The sequence below is a fragment of the Rhincodon typus genome, chromosome 7, assembly GCF_021869965.1.
Source record: "Rhincodon typus isolate 14 chromosome 7, sRhiTyp1.1, whole genome shotgun sequence".
NCBI classification, from domain to species: Eukaryota; Metazoa; Chordata; class Chondrichthyes; order Orectolobiformes; family Rhincodontidae; genus Rhincodon; species Rhincodon typus.
Window position 1 is genome coordinate 40,414,212 of NC_063338.1, and position 19,827 is coordinate 40,434,038.

Here is a 19,827-nt window from a genome sequence, read left to right on the forward strand (position 1 = left end):
CAGTAATTACTGTTGCTAGAAGTTTTTACTCTGTTTTTGGAGCTTTCAAAAAGATCAAAAACAACAATATTTTAAATGGGAAGAAAGACAGAGTGCAGTTTTGAGGGAAGGTACATGGGAGGTCTAAGAGGCTCTCGACTTCATCAAAAAACATAGTAGCAATGAACCTTCACAGCTGACTGACCAGGCAGTGAACCTTCACGGCTGACTGTGAAGTTATGAGCATTTCTGGAAATTGGAGTTTGGTCCAAGAGAAACAGTGAAATTCACAGCTGACTTTGGGGAGACTTCATTATTGGAACTACTCACAGCTGCGAGTGTCAGGATTTCATTGGTCAGCTAAGTGTTTTTAAGATTTTTAAAACTTAGCCATCTTGATTTTTTTTTTGTAAATCTATAATAATGAGTAGGGGGAGGGTTTTGTTTTTATGTTTTACTGAGATCTGTCTCAATTGTTTAAAATCTTTTAACGTGTGATGCTCCCACATTGAACAATGACAGGATGTTTTGTTACTGGGCGTTATAGGAAGAGTAGCACTCCTTAAGATTTCTAACATTGCATGACTGCTAAGGATGAGAAACCCGTGTAGTTTTATTCTTTTAGCTGCAATTATAATTACAGTTGATCAGCCATGTAATGAAGTAAGGTAGTAAAACATTTACAAATGTGATCTTCTGTTTCCAATGAAGAATCATCCATGCCATCTATGTGCCCTCAAAAGTTGTTCTCTTTTGTTTCCCTCCCACGACATGTACTGTGAATGACAGTCCCTGGTTGGCAGTGATTGACCTACTACATAGCTGAGATTTAAGTATGACACTGGCAGCAGAAATCCTGGAAGATCTGGAAAGTTTCAATTACTTCTGCCACTGATCAACACGCAATAACACAAAAACTGCCTTTGATGTGTAGTGCACACATAATGAGGTGAGTTATGGAGAATTGTAGAAATAGCTTTCTAGAGTTCAGACAGAAATCCTACATGAAACTGCCTGAAATTGACCCTTAGCAAATTTTTGGTTAAATTTAACTCCTAAATTTCTGTGAGAACAATGTTTTGGAGGCAACTGGAATTGGTCACCAGCCTGCTGAAGGAAAAATACTTCTCAGCTCAGCTCTCCTGATTCTAAAACAAAAACCCGAGTGTATCCAGAGTGTACCCGGAAGACTTTGAGGGAGTTTGTCGTAATATTTCCTAAATGACTGTGTCTGCAAAGGTCTCTCAGCTAGGTATACATTTCTAGCGAACTGTCTATAAATGTCAGAATGCCAGACTGAACATTCTATACTTTATCCTATTTGCCTTCAAGATCTAACTTTTATTGGTCAAAAATGTTTTCTTTTCAATGTGATTTTCTGCATAGAAATGTAGTTTTCTTGTTCCCCTTATGTAGTGTGTATGTGTTTTCTGGAGCACTTAGAAGTGTAAATATGTATACTTCCATATTTCGAAATGTTAATTAGCTTTATATCTTTACTGAATAAGTCTTGTTTTTCACAATAAATCAATCATTTTGTTTTTATTAAGGAAACTTGTGAATTTTTTCTTTTATTCTAAACCCAATATAGATAAATTGCCCATATCAGTACAAACCAAAAGAACTGCAGATGCTGTAAATCAGGAACAAAAACAAAGTTGCTGGAAAAGCTCAGCAGGTCTGGCAGCATCTGTGAAGGAGAAAACAGAGTTAATGTTTCGGGTCCGGTGACCCTTCCTCAGAAGGTTCTTGTTTTTGTCCATATCAGTAATTGGTTAAAACCACTTAATTTTATGTAATACAGAGTAGTGAGACGAAAGAGACACAGTGCACTCAGCTGAAAGCAAACTTGATGTCACTTAAAGTGTGTACCATGTCATGACTCACCATGTTTCCTAAACCAGGGAAAACAACTCCACACACTTTCAATTTGGTCCTCCCAAAGTGGGTTTGCTCAGCTTCAGGAGGGAAAATCAACCCCTTCAAATGTTAGGTACTTAACACTTCAACTCAGAAAACCTTCGTGTGTTTGCAATCTGATACTTTAATGAATTATTAACCTTTTAAGCATCAAGTCTGTTGCTTATACTAATTGCAATTAATTACGTCCAAACAAATGTGAAGATGAAACTGTTTGCATTATGTAGTCCCTACAAAGATGCAGGATGCTTGTAAAATAAGCAAAGAGAACTTTAGAACATGATCCAAAGAAACTAAAGGCAAAGTAGAAGAACTTTTAAAATTTACATAATATAAAACCAATTCTAACAAGTATATTGTCACTGGTTAAATTGCTAACATTTGATGTTAAAACAATTGATATAATTTTACAGGAATGTTCATTCATGAACAGAGGCACTCAAAAATTAGTGCTTCACAACATTTCATTACAAGTTTAAAACTTAAAACATTGGAAAGGGAAGAATATTTTTACCCAAACACAAATTGTCTTGAAAAAGGTAGTCAAAGATACTACACAATTACTAATGTAGTCTTGCATTTGTGAGATCATTTCTTAGGCCTCTAATCCATACCAAAATGCGTTTTATCTTATTCTTTTGTGCCACAGATCAAAACATGGTACCACATGCAGTCTCACATATTTCTGCCCATTGAATGAACACTCAAGGCATCCATATACTGTCTCTCTTCGGGAGCTTCCCATGCCACAAAGGGTACAGGGTCCTTTAGAGATATTATGATTGAGGAGATTGACTCGTGTGTGTACGTTATCTCTGAGGTAGTTCGTGGAAATGTCAGTCATGCTGGTAGCCTTTTCATAATAGTCAGCAATCAAATCTTCCAAATAAAGAGTGGAATTTCTGACATCATCTAGCACCTTTTCATCTGTTCAAATATAGAATAACACATAAAGTTTGCACTCACTGCAAACATAAATTTGTCACAAGAAGCCTGTGGTCAAATGTTACTTCTGATAGAACTGGAAAACAGCAGCTGGTAACAGCAAAGCAACAAAGCAAACTAATGTTTCATTTGTAATTTTTTCTATGAAGGAACAACCTTAGGTTTGTGGAGAGAGCTGTACCAGCAATTTTTATCGATCAGCTCAACAAATTTCTACTCCATTTGCTGATTGTAGTCTAATGGAAGATGAAGCAATTAACAGGTAGGTTCACCTCCAGCAAGGTAGACAAACAGGAGGCTGGAAGAGCACAGCAAGTAAGGCAGCATCTGGAGGAGGTGAAGTCACATTCGGGTTTCTGAAGAAGGGTAATACGTGAAATGTTGATTTCTCTTCCTGTAGATGCTGCCTGGCTTGCTGTGCTCTTCCAGCCTCCTATTTGTCTTCCTTGGATTCCAACATCTATAGTTTTTTTTGTCTGTAACCTTCAGCAACACAGCTTCTTCCTTACATCTGGGCACCTCTCTATATCATACCATGAATGCTGACAGTTTTTGTTAATATTATTGCAGAGACAAAAATGTGCAATTTTAAAAAAAACTATCAGGAAAAATGATATGTAAGGAGTTAAGTATTCCTGGTAAGCACAAGTGTATATTAAAATGTGCGCTTCTAAGCGATGAAAATGTGATTAGTACACACATAAGGCTTACCGTTAAAATAGCAAGAAAGGTCTGCTGCAGAGCACATGTAAATCACATGCTTACAAATATTTTAAAAAATTAAAACATTAATTGTATGCTAAGGAATTGTTAACATCAATTATGCATTTATATTAAAACAATATGACCTGTTACGAGCTCATAAAAGTTTGATTTAAACTCCAAGGAAGGATGGGGTAAAAACGGGCTAAGAAGACTGTTGAGCTGTAAATACCTACTGCTTGTTCTGACAGCTCAGTGACAAAGCGTAGATAAATGTAGAGCTCTTCCAAGCCTGGCAGTAGCCCTCATGTGAGCTCTGGGTTAGAGATTGGGATGATGGCCAAGCTTTGTTAAGTTAAGTTAGTTTTATTTTAATTGTACCTTATTATTAAATCATAGAATCCCTACTGTGCAGAAGTCCATCCAGTCTGCACCAACTTTCCAAAGGTCATTCACACCTCCCTAACAATCCCTGTAATCCTGCATTTTCCATGGCTAATCTACCTAGCCTGCGCATCCCTGGAATTGTGGGGCAATTTAGCACAGCCAGTCTGCCTAACCTTCACATCTTTGGATTGTGGGAGGAAATCCACACAGACACAGAGAGAACGCGCAAACTTCACATAGACAGTTGCCTGAGGATGGGATTGAACCTAGGTCCCTGGCACTGTGAGGCAACACTGCTAACCACTGAGCCACCAGAAATGTCTCTAATGATTCCTTTAAGCCCAATGATTAGGCTGCACATAGACCTAGAAATCCTGAACAAAACAATCCAATTCTTTAATCTGGGCAAATCAATTTCTAAATTGAGCCCTATTTTTGCTGTTAGGCTCCTTATAACATGTTGCAGGACGTGGTAGCATATGCTAGGAAAGCATCAATAGTGCCTATGCCAATGTAAATTTAGTTGAGTTTTTGAAACTGTTTGGTCCTGGGAGAATTTGTTTTGCCTCATGTTTTGCCTGGAAAATGACACCAAACGTCCCTCTCACCCCCAATATTCTTTAGAACAATTTAGTGGCATAATTTCACAAAGATCAAATACATACAATAAATTACTTATGAATTAGCGTATAATTTGGCATTCTTTTGATAAATGTAAAGTTCATGAAGGATTTAAAATGGCTATCATTAGCCAAATCAAAACAAGACACTGAGTTTTACAGACATACAGTTTCATTAGGTATATAACAAGTTCTGGGGCTCTTGTGGTGCAGCAGTAGGGTCCCTACCACTGTGCTGGCCAGTATAGATACAAGTCCCACCTGGCTCAGAGCAATGTTCTTTCTAAGCTGCACTAGCAGCTGCTTCAAGGTTCTACACACAGCAATTGATATTAGCATGTTGATTGCATCATTGATTTCTAGTTCTGGAAATTACTGCTGGGTACAGATCGCGGAGGTTCAGACAGCCGGAAAGAAAAGTATTGGGAACGTTGGCCCAGAGCTGTGTCATAATATCTCAGAACAGCTTGATTAAAACTATCACTAAGAAACACTGCCCAAAATAGTTATCAGCATTCACCAGTGGAATGTACTCTATGTTGTTGGTCAGACTGGAGAGGTCTGAAGCATATATGCACAGATAGTTAAAGGTGCAGTTGGAAGATAGTGAGTTAACCTTGTTGATAAATATGAACATTGCAAATGTACATTTACTTCAATTGTAATATAATCACTAGGATTTCATTGGCGGGAAATGCTTTTCAGTTGAAAGTGAATGATGTAGAATTCTTTATTATAAAACCCCAATTAACAGTTGGTGGCCACATTAACAGCTACTGCTATACATTTTCATCATGGGAGTTGTGAGTAGAACCAATACATAATATAATAAGGATAAAACATTGTATATGATGGCCTCGTCAGTGACACCCACAACCCATTGATAAAAGTATCCTAGCACCTGTGAGCATCTTATAAACCCACATAGCCGGCATGAATGCTACTTTACTAATAACACCAGTAATTATACAAAATTATAGTTCTGTGCAAATAACCAGGCTAAGGTGCTGCCTAAAGATGCTTTTGCTTCCCACAAGCTTAGATGCAACACAAAGTGAAAAACGTTAATCCTCATGTTAGGTTAGACTAGATTGAGGCTGCAAACCTAATTTGATAAAAGACATCAACCTGCAATGTTAACTCCATTCTTTTCTCCATAGACACTGCTAGACTTGCTAATTTTTTTTTTGAAATTTCTGTTCTGATTTTAGATTTCCAGCATCTGTAATATTTTGAATTTTCATTTCTAATTACCTTATTGCTTGTATTTCTTCATGACAGCTCACTTGTCAATTATAAACATCCGTGAACTTTAAATTAAAAGTACATAATTACATGATAATACTCGGCATCAACAAGATATATTGTGCATATTCTGCATCAATTGGTGCAAGATATATTTGGGACTTCAGTGTATTGTCTTCTTTATTTTACAATCTGTGTTATACCTTGTATGTCATACCACAATTACTCTGTAGCACATGAGGAAAGACTTACCTGATCTGAATGGACTGCCGTAAAAAAAATCAGACAGACATCGTCGCAATTTCCACACTGAGAATCGGCTCATTAAACCGCCCAATTGCTCAGTTATTTGTTCTTTTTCAAACCCACCTTCTGATTCAGATGTAACACAGAATTCTAGAAGAATGGGAACACAGATTTTCTTTTGTTAAGAGTGTTGCTTCAGCTGCACAACAATAACTACAACTATCTTACTGCTGATCAGCCTGCAAAATTTCCAAGTTCCAAATTTTCAATCCGCACTTTGAGACTTTATAATTTCAAAAACGACCCCACAAATGATTGGTAAATTTCTTGATGACACAAAGTTAGATAATACAGCAAGTCAGAAGAAGACACAACATGGGTACAAAGGAATATAGGTACTTAACTGAGTGGGCAAAGATCTGAAAGATGGAGTTTGTGGGAAAAAGTGAAGTTCATTTTCGCAAGAAGAATATGAAAGAAAAATGAGCTCTGAGATGCAAAAGGATCTAGCTGTCCTCAGCTTGACCCCCAAAAGGTTAGTATGCAAGTCCAGAAAGTAGTTAGGAAAGTGAACAGAACATTATCACTTCTTGTGAAGGGAATCGAATACAAAGGTAGGGACGGTATGCTTCACTTATTTAGTGCATTTGGTAAGACCACGTCTGGAGGACTGTGTACAATATTGCTGTCCTGATTTAGGGAAGACTGTAAATGTGTTGGAAACAGTTAACAGAGGTTTCCTAGACTAGTAACTAGAATGGATAGATTATCTTTTTGGGAAAAATTGGATAGGCTAAGCTTGTATCCACTCCAGGTTAGAAGAATAACAGGCAAAAACTTGTTCAAAACATATAAGGTCCTGATAGGTCATAATAACATGGATGTGGAAAGGATGGTTTCACTTGTTGGGGAATCTAGAACTAGATTTGACTCTTTAAAAAGAAGTCACCCATTTAAGACATTGATGAGGAGAAATGTTTTTTTCACAGAGGGTCGTGAATCTTTGGAATTTTCTTCTTCAAAAGGCAATGGAGGCAGAGTCCTTGAATATTTTTCCTCACAATTAAACAGATTCCTGATAAGCAAAGAGATGAAGTGTTATTGAGGATATGCAGAAACATGGAGTATTGAGGTCTGCTGGGATCTTGATGAATGTTGCAATATGTTAAGAGGTCAGTAACCTACTCCTACTCTTAAATCATATGACCATATGTAAAAGATAATCATTTTGACTAGGAAATCACTTTTTTAAAGCTCTTAAAATTATGTTCGTGATTCATATTTTATGGGTGCAAATGTCAGTAATTAACATTTTTCTACATTTAAACTAAGTAAATGAAAGCTAATAATTAATGACCACAGAAATTATCTGATAGTATATTCAAGAATTATTCAGCATTCACAAAATGCAATTTTAGGAGAATATGCAATATGTTACTTACCAAAATGCCCATCCAAATGGATATAGAGTTCAAATACATTAAATGCAATTGTTGTATGAGCTGGAATAACAATGGCTTTGTCACATCCTTTGTGATTTCGTCCATCATCAATCTGAAACTAGAGTGGGTGCCATATCAAAATTGGTTTTCTACTTTTACAAGCCAATATTAAATAAGATCTAATAGAAGTTTGACTGAAATATCTGGATTTTATTTTAATAAGATCTGAAACTAAAGTTGACACTGTAAAATTATCCTATCATTTGTTATTCTTTCATGGGATGTGGGCAAGACTGGCTAGGTCAGCGTTTGTTGCTTATCCTTAATTGTCCTGGAGAAGATGGCAGTGAACCACTTTCTCGGACCGCTACAGCTACACTTCTGTTCCGAAGGATTTCCAAGGATAATGACCCAGCAACGATGAAATGATAGCAATATAGTTCTAAGTCAGAATGGTGTGTGACTTGAAGGAGAACTTGTAGGCAGTGATGTTCTTCTGTATCTGCTTCCCAGTTCCTTCTAGATGGTAGAGCTCTTAAGTTTAGAAGGTTCTGTTGAAGGTGCCTTGATGAGTTATTGTAATGTATCATGCTACTACTGTGCATCATTGGTGGAGGGAATAAATGTTGAAGATGGTGCATGGGGTGCAAATAAGCAGGTTCTCTTGTCTCAGATGGTGTCAAACTTGTTGAGTGTTGCCGGTGCTCATCCAGATAAGTAAGGAGTATTCTATGACAGTTCTAACTTGCACCTTAGATATGGTAGACGAGCTTTGGAGCCAGGGGCCGAGTTACTCTAACCGCTGACCTGCTCTTATAACCTCAGTATTTATATAGCTGGTCTAGTTCAATTTCTGGTCGATGGTAACACCCTGGGGAATTCAGCAATGGAAATGTCATTAAATCTCAAGCGGTGATGGTTAGATCATCTACTGTTGGAAATGGTCACTACTTGGCACTTGTGTGAACTGAATATTATTTGCTATCGATCAACCTAAGCTTTGATGTTATCCAGGTCTTGCAGCTTAGGGGTACAGACTGCTTCAGAGTTATGAATAGTTCTGAATATTATGCAATCATCAGTGAACATCCCACTTCTGACTTTATGATAGAATGAAAGTCATCGATGAATCGACTGAAGATGGTTGGGTTGAGGACAATGCCCACAGAAACTCTTGCAGATTCCTGAGACTGAAATGATAGATCTCCAACAACCACGACCATCCTACTTTGTGCCAGGTAGTGGAGAGACTTCCCTCTGATTCCCATTGACTCCAGTTTTGCATGAGCACCTTGATGCCACACCGTCAAATGCAGCCACCCTAATATTACCTCTTGAATTCAGGTCTTTTGTCCATATTTGGAGCAAGGCTGCAATGAAATCTGAAGCTGAAAGGCCCTGGCAGAATGCAAACTGAGTACTAAGAGCAGCCTCTGCTTGTTAGTACTACTGATGATGCTCCCTATCACTGCTAATGATTGAAAACAGACTGACAGGATGGTTTGGTTAGATTTGTTCTGGCTTTTGAATCAAGATATCCTGGTGCAATTTTCCACAATGTAGGATCAATGCCAGTGTTGTGCATGTCCTGGAACAATTTAGCTAGAGGCACAACTAATTCAGAACTCTTCAGTAATATTGCTGTAATGTTATCAATTCTAATAACCTTTGCAATATTCAGTGCTTTCAGCTATTTCTTGATACCATTTGGAGTGAATCAAACTGGCTAAAATGTGGTACTTGTGATGCTAGGGACCACTGGAGGAGGCCAAGATGATTTGCCCACTCAGTACTTCAGGTTTAAGGTGTTTGCAAATGCTTTGTCCTTGTCTTTTGCACTGATGTGTTGGGCTCCCCCTCATTGAGGATGGGGATATTTGTATAGTCTCCTCCAGCTCTTAGTTGTTTCATTGCTCACCATTCTCAGCTGAATGTAGCTGAACTGCAGAGTTTAGATCCGATCCTTTGGTTGTGAGATCACTTAGCTCTGTCTATCACATGCTACTTTCACTGTTTGACGCACAAGTGGTCTATGTTGTAGTTTCAGCATGTTGACACCTTTTTGGTATGCCTGGTGCTGTTCCTGGCATGTCCTCCCGTTCTCTTCATTGAACTAAGCTTTATCCCCTGCTTGATGGTAATGGTAGAGTGGGGATTTGCTGGGCCATGAGGTTACAGATTGAGGCTAAACACAATTCTGTTGCTGCTTAGTCCACATGGTCTCACGGATGCCCAGTTTTAAGTTGGTAGTTATGTCCATGTAGCACAGTAGTAGTGTCACACAATATGTTGGAAGGTTTGCTGAAATGTGAAGACAGGACTCAGTTTCCACAAAGGCTGTATGAAGGATTCCGACCAATCTTGTTATGGATTGATGCATTTTGAAAGGTAGAATTGGGGAGGACAGGGTCAAATAAATTTCTCCATCACCTTCTGCTGGCACAGTCTTGCAGCCTTATCCTTCAGACTTTGGCCAGCTCACTCGTTAGTGGTATTAGCCACTATCCCCCAAAGTGCCCATCCAAATGGATATAGAGTTCAAATACATGAAAGGACAACACCATTTATCTGTGAAGTTTTTATTTTGTTTTTGGTTTTGTAAAAAGTAAAAGAAGGAATTTGTTTTAAAAATCAAATTAGACAAGGGAGAACCAGTAGACTTGATCTATTTGGATTTCCAGAAGGCCCTTGACAAGGTCCCGCACAGGAGGCTAAATAAGAAAAGAGCCCATGGCGTTAGAGGAAGGTACTGGCATGAGTAAAGGCTGACTGGAAGAAGGTAGAGAGTGAGGTTAAAGGGGTCTTTTTTCAGGATGTTATACATTGATGATCTTCACAAAGGAACTGAGGGCATTGTTGTTTCCGTCCTCTCTGGACTGACTTATCTCCTCCCTAACTCCCCACCTACACTCACCTTTACTGGCTCCATATACGCCTCTTTGACCTGTCTTTCTCCTCTCCGCCTATCTTCTCCTGTATCCATCTTCTATCCGCCTCCCCCTCTCTCCCTATTTATTTCAGAAGGCCCTTCCCCTCCCCCATTTCTGAAGAAGGGTCTAGGCCTGAAACGTCAGCCTTCCTGCTCCTCTGATGCTGCTTGGCCTGCTGTGTTCATCCAGCTCTACACCTTGTTATCTGAGGGCATTGTTGCTAAGTTTGCAGATGACACAAAGATAGATGAGGACAGATAGTGTTGAGGATACAGAGAGGCTGCAGAAGGACTTGGACAGGCTCGGAGAGTGGGCAAAGAAATGGCAGATGGGATCCAGTGCATGAAAGTATGCGGTTATGCACTTTGGTAGGAAGAATAGAAGCATAGATAATTTTCCAAATGAGGAAAGGCTTTGGAAATCTGAAACATAAAGGGACTTGGAAATCCTAGTTCAGGAGTTAAGGTTAACATGCAGGTTAAGTTGACATTTATGAAGGCAAATGCAATGTGAGCATTCAGTTCAATAGGGCTAGAATACAAGAGCAGAGATGTACTGATGAGGCTGTATAAGGCTCTTGTCAGATTATATTTGGAATATTGTAAGCAGTTTTGGGTCACGTATCTAAGGAAGGATGTGCTGGCATTGGAAGTGGATCCAGGGGATGTTTACAAGAATGATCCTGTAGATGAAGGGCTTGTCACATAAAGAATAGTTGAGGACTCTGGGTTTACACTCGATTAAGTTTAAAAGGATGAGGGCGGATCTCATTGAAACTTACAGAATACTGAGTGGCTGCATAGAGTGGATGTGGAAATGTTTCCTTTAATAGGATAGACTAGGACGTGAGGGCACAGCCTCAGAGTGAAGGGATGAAACTTTAGAACAGAGATGGGGTGAGTTTCTTCAGCCACAGGTTGGTTGATCTGTAGAACTCATTGCTGCAGAGGGCTGTGAAGGCCACGTCAGTGAGAGTATTTAGGACTGAGATAGATAGGTTCTTGATTGGTAAGGGGATCAACAGTTAGAGAGAGAAAGCAGGAAAATGGGCTTAAGAAACATATCAGCCATAATTGAATGGCGGAGCAAACTTGATGGGCTGAGTGGTCTAATTCTGCTCCTATGTCTTATGGTCTTATGATCTTCTGAAGCTTAATATAAGGTTCTTACAAAATTGGTGTTTAGTCATTGATACTTTTAGTTTGTTTGTTACAAAATAAGTCTTAAAGTGTGAAATCTTGTCATGTAAACTTTCACCTCACCAAGCAAAGTTAAAATTTCTTTTTAAAAATCAATAGCGCTATAAAGATATAATATATTGAATACTTTGCCTCATATAACGAAATACTTAAATACACTCTCATTATTACACATTTCATCAGCCAACTAAAAGCAGCTTGAAAAATCAAAATGAAATTTAAATTATTAGATAAAACAGTAATTATTTAAAATGAAGTAATACCAATTAATTGAAATATGTACCAGCTATATCATTGAATACAATAGCATATAAATATTATGAGTCTTACCCTCATTGTTTTACCTCTCATGCCTGCATGCACAGTAAGTGAGCATTGCCGTGTTGTACGGATACTTTCCATGACAACACACAATACAGCACGCCGACCTTCTTTCATCTGACGAACAAGACAATGTTCCATATCAATTTTTCTAAAGAGATATTAAAATGTTAATTTACTCCCAACTCATGAAAGAACTAGAAATCCAGAATTATTGAATTTACAGCACAGATGAAGCCATACTGCTCACAACGCCTGTGTTGCCTCTGACTTTATTCCATTCCGTCAACTTTACCGCATACCCTTGATTTTATGTAAGAAATACAGTATGATTCATAAAAGATAAGTGTTACTGTGCAATTAATTTATTAATAAACCTCTATAGAGAAACCTTTTTTTCAAATATTTATCCACTTCCCTTTCTTCCAAAATTCTGTAGATTCTGGTATAGTCCCAGAAGCTTTGGAGCTTGGCAAATGTAATCACATTATTTAAAAATGGAGGGAGGGGACAAAATTAAGGAATTAATCCAATTAAGGAAGGAAAGGAATTAAGTCGAAAGAAAAGCAGTCAGGAGGTCTAAAAGGGGTCATGAAAAGTAATTTGCCCACAGGATGAAGGAAAATCCTAAGGCTTTTTATACATATATAAAGAGCAAGAGGGTAGCCAGGCAGAGGGTTGGCCCACTCAAGGACAGGGAAGGGAATTTATGTGTGGAGTCAGAGGAAATGGGCGAGGTATTAAATGAGTACTTTGCATCAGTATTCACCATAGAGAAGGACTTGGTGAATGATAAATCTGGGGAAGGGTGTGTAGATAGTTTGGGTCATGTTGAGATCAAAAGGGAGGAGGTATTAGGGGTCTTGAAAAACATTAAGGTAGACAAGTCCTCAGGGTCTGATGAGATATACCCCAGAATACTGAGAGAGGCAAGGGAGGAAATTATTGGTGCCTTGAGGGAAATCTTTGTTTCCTCACTGGCTACAGGAGAGGTCCCAGAGGATTGGAGAATAGTCAATGTTGTTCCTTCGTTTAAGAAGGGTGGCAAGGATAATCCAGCGAATTACAGGCTGGTGAGCCTTACGTCAGTGGTAGGGAAATTATTGGAGAGGATTCTTCGAGACAGGATTTACTCCCACTTGGAAATCAGTGGGCATATTAGCGAGAGGCAACATGGTTTTGTGAAGGGGAGGTCGTGTCTCACTAACTTGGTTTAGTTTTTTGAGGAAGTAACAAAGATGATCGATGAGGCCAGGGCAGTAGATGTTGACTACATGGACTTCAGTAAGGCCTTTGACAAGGTCCCTCACGGCAGGCTGATACAGAAGGTAAAGTCGCATGGGGTCAGAGGTGAGCTTGCAAGATGGATTAAAAAACTGGCTCTGTCATAGAAGACAGAGGGTAGCAGTGGAAGGGTGCATTTCTGAATGGAGGGCTGTGACTAGTGGCTTTCCTCAGGGATCAGTGTTGGGACCTTTGCTGTTTGTAATATATATAAATGATTTGGAGGATATGTAACTGGTCTGATTAGTAAGTTTGCCGATGACACAAAGGTTGGTGGAATTGCAGATAGCGATGAGGGCCGTCAAAGGACACAGCTGAATATAGATCGGTTGGTGACTTGGGCAGAGAGATGGCAGATGGAGTTTAATCTGGAAAAATGTGAGGTAATGCATTTTGGAAGATCTAATCCAGATGGAAAATATACAGTAAATGACAGAACCCTTAAGAGTACTGATATGCAGAGGGATCTGAGTGTACAAATACACAGGTCACTGAAAGTGGCAACGCAGGTGGAGAAGGTCATCAACAAGGCAAATGGCATGCTTGCCTTCATTGGCCAGGGCATTGAGTTTAAAAATTGGCAGGTAAAGTTGCAGCTTTATAGAACCTTAGTTAGGCTGCATTTGGAATATTGTGTTCAATTCTGGTCACCACAGTACCAGAAGGATGTGGTGGCTTTGGAGAGGATACAAAAAAGATTTAACAGGATGTTGCCTGTATGGAGGGCATTAGCTATGAGGAGAGGTTGGAGAAACTTGGGTTGTTCTCACTGGAATGACAGAGGTTGAGGGGCGACCTGATAGATGTTCAAAGATTATGAACAGCGTGGACAGAGTGGACGGTCAGAAGCTTTTTCCCAGGGTGGAAGAGTCAGTTACCGGGGCCAAAAGTTTAAGGTGTGAGGGGAAAGGTTTAAAGATGATGTATGAGGCAAGTTTTTTAGACAGAGGGTGGTGGGTGCCTGGAACTCAATGTCGGGGGAGGTAGTGGAAGCAGATACTATAGTGACTTTTAAAGGGCATCTTGACAAATACATGAATAGGATGGGAATCGAGGCATACGGTCTCCAGAAGGGTAGGGGGTTTTAGTTGTGATGGGCAGCATGTCGGTGCAGGCTTGGAGGGCCAAAGGGTCTGTACCTGTGCTGTAATTTTCTTTGTTCTTTGTTAACTAATTTATTCTATCATCAGTGGCAGGGTAAATTGGGCTCACAAATGGCAAGTAATATTTGCACCACACAAGTGCTAGGCAATGACCATCTCTAGTGAGAGACAATCTAAGCACGTCCATTGACATTCAATGGTGTTACCATTACTGAATTCCCCACTATCAATACCTGGGGTTTAATATTGACCCAAGACTCAACTGGACTCGCCACATAAATGCAGTGACTACTAGAGCAGGTCAAAGGCGAGGAATACTGCTTTGGGTAACTCACCTCCTGACTCCCCAAATCTTGTCCACCATCTACAAGGCACAAGTCAGGAGTGTGATGGAATACTCCCCACTTGCCTGGGTGCAGTTCCAACAACACTCAAGAGGCTTGATACCATCAAGTCATAGCAGCTCGCTTGATTGGCACCACATCCACAAACATACACTTCCTCCACTACCGATGCTCAGTAGCAGCAGTGTGTACTGTCTACAAGATGCACTACAGAAATTCACCAAAGATCCTTAGGCAACACCTTCCAAACCAAAGACCACTTCCATCTAGAAGGACAAGGGCAGCAGGTACACAGGAACACCACCATCTGCAAGTTATCCTCTAAGCCACTCACCATCCTGACTCAGTCAGAAGTCACATGACACCAGGTTATAGTCTAACAGATTCATTTAAAATCACAAACTTTCAGAGTGCTGTTCCTTCGTCAGGTGAAGTGCCTGCATACACAGAAAGTGAGTACCTGATGAAGGAGCAGCACTCCGAAGGCTAGAGATTTTAAATAAACCTGTTGAACTATAATCTGGTGTCGTGTGACTTCTGACTTTGTCCATCCCAGTCCAACACTGGAATCTCCACATCATCATGACTTGGAAATGTATCACTGTTCCTTCACGGTCACTGGGTCAAAATCCTGAAATTCTGCCCTCCTAACGATGTTGTGGGTCAACCTACAGCACATGGACTGCTGCAGTTTATGAAGGCAGCTCACCACCACCTTCTCAAGGGGAGCTAGGGATGAGCAATATATGCTGGTCAGCCAGGGACACCATGTCCAACAAGTGAATAAAATAAAGGAAAAAATGTCAGAGTATATTATAAAATATGTGACAACTGAACAGTTAGATAATACCACTGGGATTACACTGGGATTTATGAAAAGGAAAATTCATCTAAGGACAGATATATTGGCATGGGAGACACTCCAGAGAAGGTTCACTAGGTTGATCCCAAGCATAGAGGGATTTTCTTATGAGGAGAGGTTGGGCCTGTACACATTGGAGTGTAGAAGAATGGGAGTTGACATTATTGAAAGATCAAAGATTCTTACGGGACTTTACAGGGTAGATGCTGAGAGGCTGTTTTGCTCAGTGGGAGCATCTAAGGCTAAAGGGCAAGCTTTCATTAAGAGGTCACCATTTAAGACACAGATGAAGAGATTTTTTTTAAAGGACAATGAATATGTGGAATTCTTTACCACAGTGGGCTTTTGAGGCTGGATCATTAAGTATCTTAGAAATGAAGGAGAGATAGATTTTCAATCAGTAGGTTATCGAAGGTTATGCAGAAAAGGCAGGAAAGTGGAGTTGCAGATTCTCAAATGAGCCATAACCCCATTGAATAGCAGAGCTGACTGAATGGGCTGAATGGCCTACTTCTGCTCCTACATCTTATGGTAAGCCCGAACTATGTTTATAATTGTTGTCTTAATTATTTGTGTTCAGTTAGGCTTTCTTAATGATGCTTTGGCAACTAATTACCTTCCATATAGTATCACTAAAATATAATAGGAACTGGCTGAATTACCTGTTAATGATCTCCCTAAGAAGTACTGGAACCTCTACCTCATGTTTTGTTACAATTCCAAAGGAAGCTTTCACTGCCACAGAATCAGATCCATCAACGTTAAATCCAACATCATGAATTATATGATTTCCAAGTTTCCCACTTAGGGAAACATCTGACTTATCTTCATAATTAAGAAGCTGATATGAAGATACACCTGTTAAATAGGAAACAATGCCTGATTACTTTTGTTATCTTTATTGGTTTTACACATATATTTATGTTCACATTTAGTTTAGCACTTCTAAGTTTTAATTTACTGATACAACTCTGTATGTGAAACTCAGAAGTCAATTACTTATAATTCCTGTTAAATTAACAATTCTGGAACGTGCTAATCCATTTTATAGCAATTTAGAAGGATCACTGGACCTGAAACATTGACTCTGTATTCTCTCCACAGATGCTGCCTGACCTGCAGAAGTTTCTGTTTTTTTAAAATTCAAGATATTGTGCAGTATACCTAAAATAGTAATTTTAACACAGAATTGTGCATCATGTAAGACTAGATACACAGTTTGGATGATGGTTTGGTGGAGGGCTCATTTAATCAAGTGGGAAGGTGGATAGATTGGCGGTAGGTGTATCCTTGTCCACTCTAATTAACTACATGATGGGGTCTTCTTGTTCCTCCACAATTGAGGTTCTTAGCTAATGAATGCCCACTTAAGGGCCTCCACCCACTGCTGCTCATACTAAGCCAATTGCAAGCAGCACACTTGCCATCTGGGATTGAGGACAGCCATATCTGTATGGGATGCTTGTGGACTCTTTGAGTGAGGACCCCTCATTCAAAGGTGCTTAGAGCCAGCTGAAGGGACCAGGCATCAGCAAGGGAGGTTAAAGGGGACTGACTGAAAGACAACTCTTTTGCTGCCAACTTCCTTCCCTGCATCATTCACCTGTGACCTAGGATCCAGCTATGATCCCAAGCCTCTGTTGGGTGTCATGCTGGCAGCAGCCATTAACCTCCCAGTGGTGCTGCCATTCAATAGGGCAGCCAGTCTCTGATTGGCTGATAGCTTTTAGTGGGTTCCATTTCCATCTCTGGGGTCTTTGATCTCAGTGAAAGCCCACCATCAGTCAGTCGAGTGCCTGAGTGGCTTCTGTTAGGGGCCACTTAGGGCTCCTGCAGCCAGCAGTTGAGACCCCTGTCACCTCACTATGCATCTAGCCATAGATTCCAGGCTTAATGAATGGAAATTAGTTGAAGATGATTCGGTTGTCTCGTTAGAGATGGTTATTGTCTGATACTTAAATGCCAAGTGTATCAGCCCAAACTGAATGTTGTTCAATTCTTCCTACACGTGAGCATAGACTAGTTGGGTACCTGAAGAAGTGTGAATGGTACTGATATTATGTAATCATCGATGCACGTTCTCATTTCCTACTTATGTTGGAAGGAAAATCATTGATGAAGCAGCAGGAGATAAACACCGCCATGTAGAACTCCTGTCGTCTTCCCAAGATAATTGACCTCCAACAATACAACTTCATTTTCCCTTTGAGTAATATCCTTAGAATTCACCATAGAGAAAATAAGATGGCCAAATGGCTTTTCCTCATATCTTATGTGTTCAGTAATCAACCAAGCTTGTAAGTATAGTACAAAATCACAAATTTAGTTAGGATTGTGAATAGAGTTTGAGCAGTTCAATTGATCATCAGATCATTTTGTTGTGATGATATAGTTTCCTAAAAAGCATTAAAACATTGCATGTGTAAAGTAAGTACATTACCTGCGGAAACCTCCTTTTCTCCAACAAGGATGTCCTTCAGAGTGAACGGTGTAGGGCTGTATTTCTTTTTATTCCAAAAGAACGATTTCTTCCTTTTTGTCACTAGACTGAGTGGTTGATATCTGTCAGCCTCACTCAGACCAGGAACAGGTTTCAGTCTGCCTGTATCTCCAACCTGCTTCACAAAGTTCTTTGTGGCAGCAGCAAACATTTCTTACCAGCAAAAACCTTATCTGCTTTGCTACAGTTGTTTCAACTGAAGATTAAATTCTGGAATTTTGAAATCAGTTATTGCCAGGAATCAAAAGTATTTGAAACTATAGTAACTTTGAAATTGTTGTCAGCCGTTTCTGGACTGTATCTTTTACACTCTTCTCTTGTGCTCAGGTTAATGAATAATGAACAGGCAGTTAACATGATACGGGTGTTTGTGACAATATCTCTTGCAGTCACAAGTTTATTCCAATTATCTAATGAGGATTTCAACCGAAATAGCAAACGAAAAACTGTGACTTTTAATTATACATAGGTTTAAGTGTACAATTTGATTATTGCTAATATATCAGGATATCTTTAATTCACAAGCAATAAAATCTTATTCCAAGAATTTATGAAGTGTGCGAACACATACTAGAATTCAGAACAAAATTTTTTTTGCTTCAGCTTCTGATATTATTGCTGCAATAAAGTAATAAATTCCTGGATTTGAATTAGAAACTTTGACCTAAAAAGAATTTGGCAACCTTTATTTGGAAATTAACAGAGAGAAAAAAATACATAGCTTGAACACGTATAAGGACCCAAACAAAAGTAGAACTGGTGAATTTCGACTATGATTGAGGTTTGAACTGCTGCCAGAATAATAACTTCCAAGGATTTGAGATTCTGAAGTTTCATCATAACCTTCCAAAATTTAAAAAAAATTAATTGCAATAAGGTTAAGTGATTTTGAAACATCGTATTGGGACCATATTGCTGGGTCCCTTCCTCAAGACTGATCCAAATAGCAGAACTGCATCTTCAGGAGCCCCATCTCCTGCTCCACCTTGGCCTGGATTGAATCATGGGCTGTATTGTATCTGGGCTCTGCATCAATCAGGGGATTTGACTAAGGTGTCATGGACCATGGTTGCAGTGGATATCTCTTGACCCATAAAAAGCTTTGTAATGCTTCTGGACCCTCAAATGTAGCAGGTACATGAGAGTGCTCCAGGCTATAGGAGTTGTGGCAGCTGAGCCTAGGGCTCGTTCACTCCTCTTGGCTTTCTTTTTCTTTTTTTTCTTCTCTTTACTTTTGCTCTTTTTCTTTTTGTTTCCTTTTCTTTAAAGTCTGGAGTGTGGTGGGTGAATGAGGAGGCCTCCAGCGGTAGCTGCAGCAACACCAGGGCAAGTCAAAGACAGCTCCACCCCAGTTCAGGGTCTCCTCTTCAGCAAGGAGCAGGTCCCTGGGCTTAGTTATCTGGCCCAGACTCACAGGCCAAGCTAAGGATCCAGGTCTGCAGCTAGGCCGGGGCGCCTGAAGGAGCGGAAGCATCGGTGAAAGGGACAGATGGCAAATTGGTGGCAACGTGTGGAGGAGCATCGGATGGGGAACAGGAGGCGATGAGTTGGCTTCCAGCGGTCCAGCGTGGCTGTCACGTCCTGGTGTGGCAGTCTTATCCTGGTTGTGTCTTCATGGTATCCCATTGTTCCTTAATCAGCTTTCCCTGACCCCAGGAACTGTTAACTGAACTGTGATGAGCTTTGTCCTAATTTTACTTTTTCAAAATTATTATGTATGACTTCTGTCATTAATATACGTGCCATGGTGTCACGACCTACAACATTTTTTTACTGTATTTTTCATGTAAAAGTACAC

General features: G+C 39.7%; 1 protein-coding gene across 2 annotated transcripts; it reads right to left on the reverse strand.

The window, feature by feature from the left end:
- Positions 1–1,498: 1,498 nt before the first annotated feature.
- Positions 1,499–18,180, reverse strand: pjvk (pejvakin). Of its 2 annotated transcripts, XM_048598994.1 has the most exons (6): positions 17,970–18,180; positions 16,192–16,387; positions 11,946–12,087; positions 7,487–7,604; positions 6,051–6,194; positions 1,499–2,826 (listed from the first exon to the last, which is right to left on the reverse strand). In XM_048598994.1, the coding sequence occupies exons 1-6, from the start codon at positions 18,178–18,180 to the stop codon at positions 2,525–2,527; spliced, it is 1,113 nt and encodes a 370-aa protein (XP_048454951.1). In that variant the 3' UTR covers positions 1,499–2,524. The 2 variants fall into 2 exon arrangements, with proteins under 2 accessions (XP_048454951.1, XP_048454952.1); XM_048598995.1 differs by lacking the exon at positions 17,970–18,180 and having other exon boundaries at positions 1,654–2,826; positions 11,946–12,053; positions 16,192–16,301.
- Between the last annotated feature and the right edge of the window lie 1,647 nt (positions 18,181–19,827).

Coding starts and splice junctions, on each gene's coding strand:
- pjvk (XM_048598994.1), bottom strand. CDS start 18,180: ATGTTTGCTGCTGCCACAAAGAACTTTGTGAAGCAGGTTGGAGATACA. Junction 7,605..11,945: donor TGAGAGGTAAAACAATGAGG/GTAAGACTCATA, acceptor CACCCACTCTAG/TTTCAGATTGATGATGGACG. Junction 2,827..6,050: donor CGGCAGTCCATTCAGATCAG/GTAAGTCTTTCC, acceptor ATATTTGAACAG/ATGAAAAGGTGCTAGATGAT.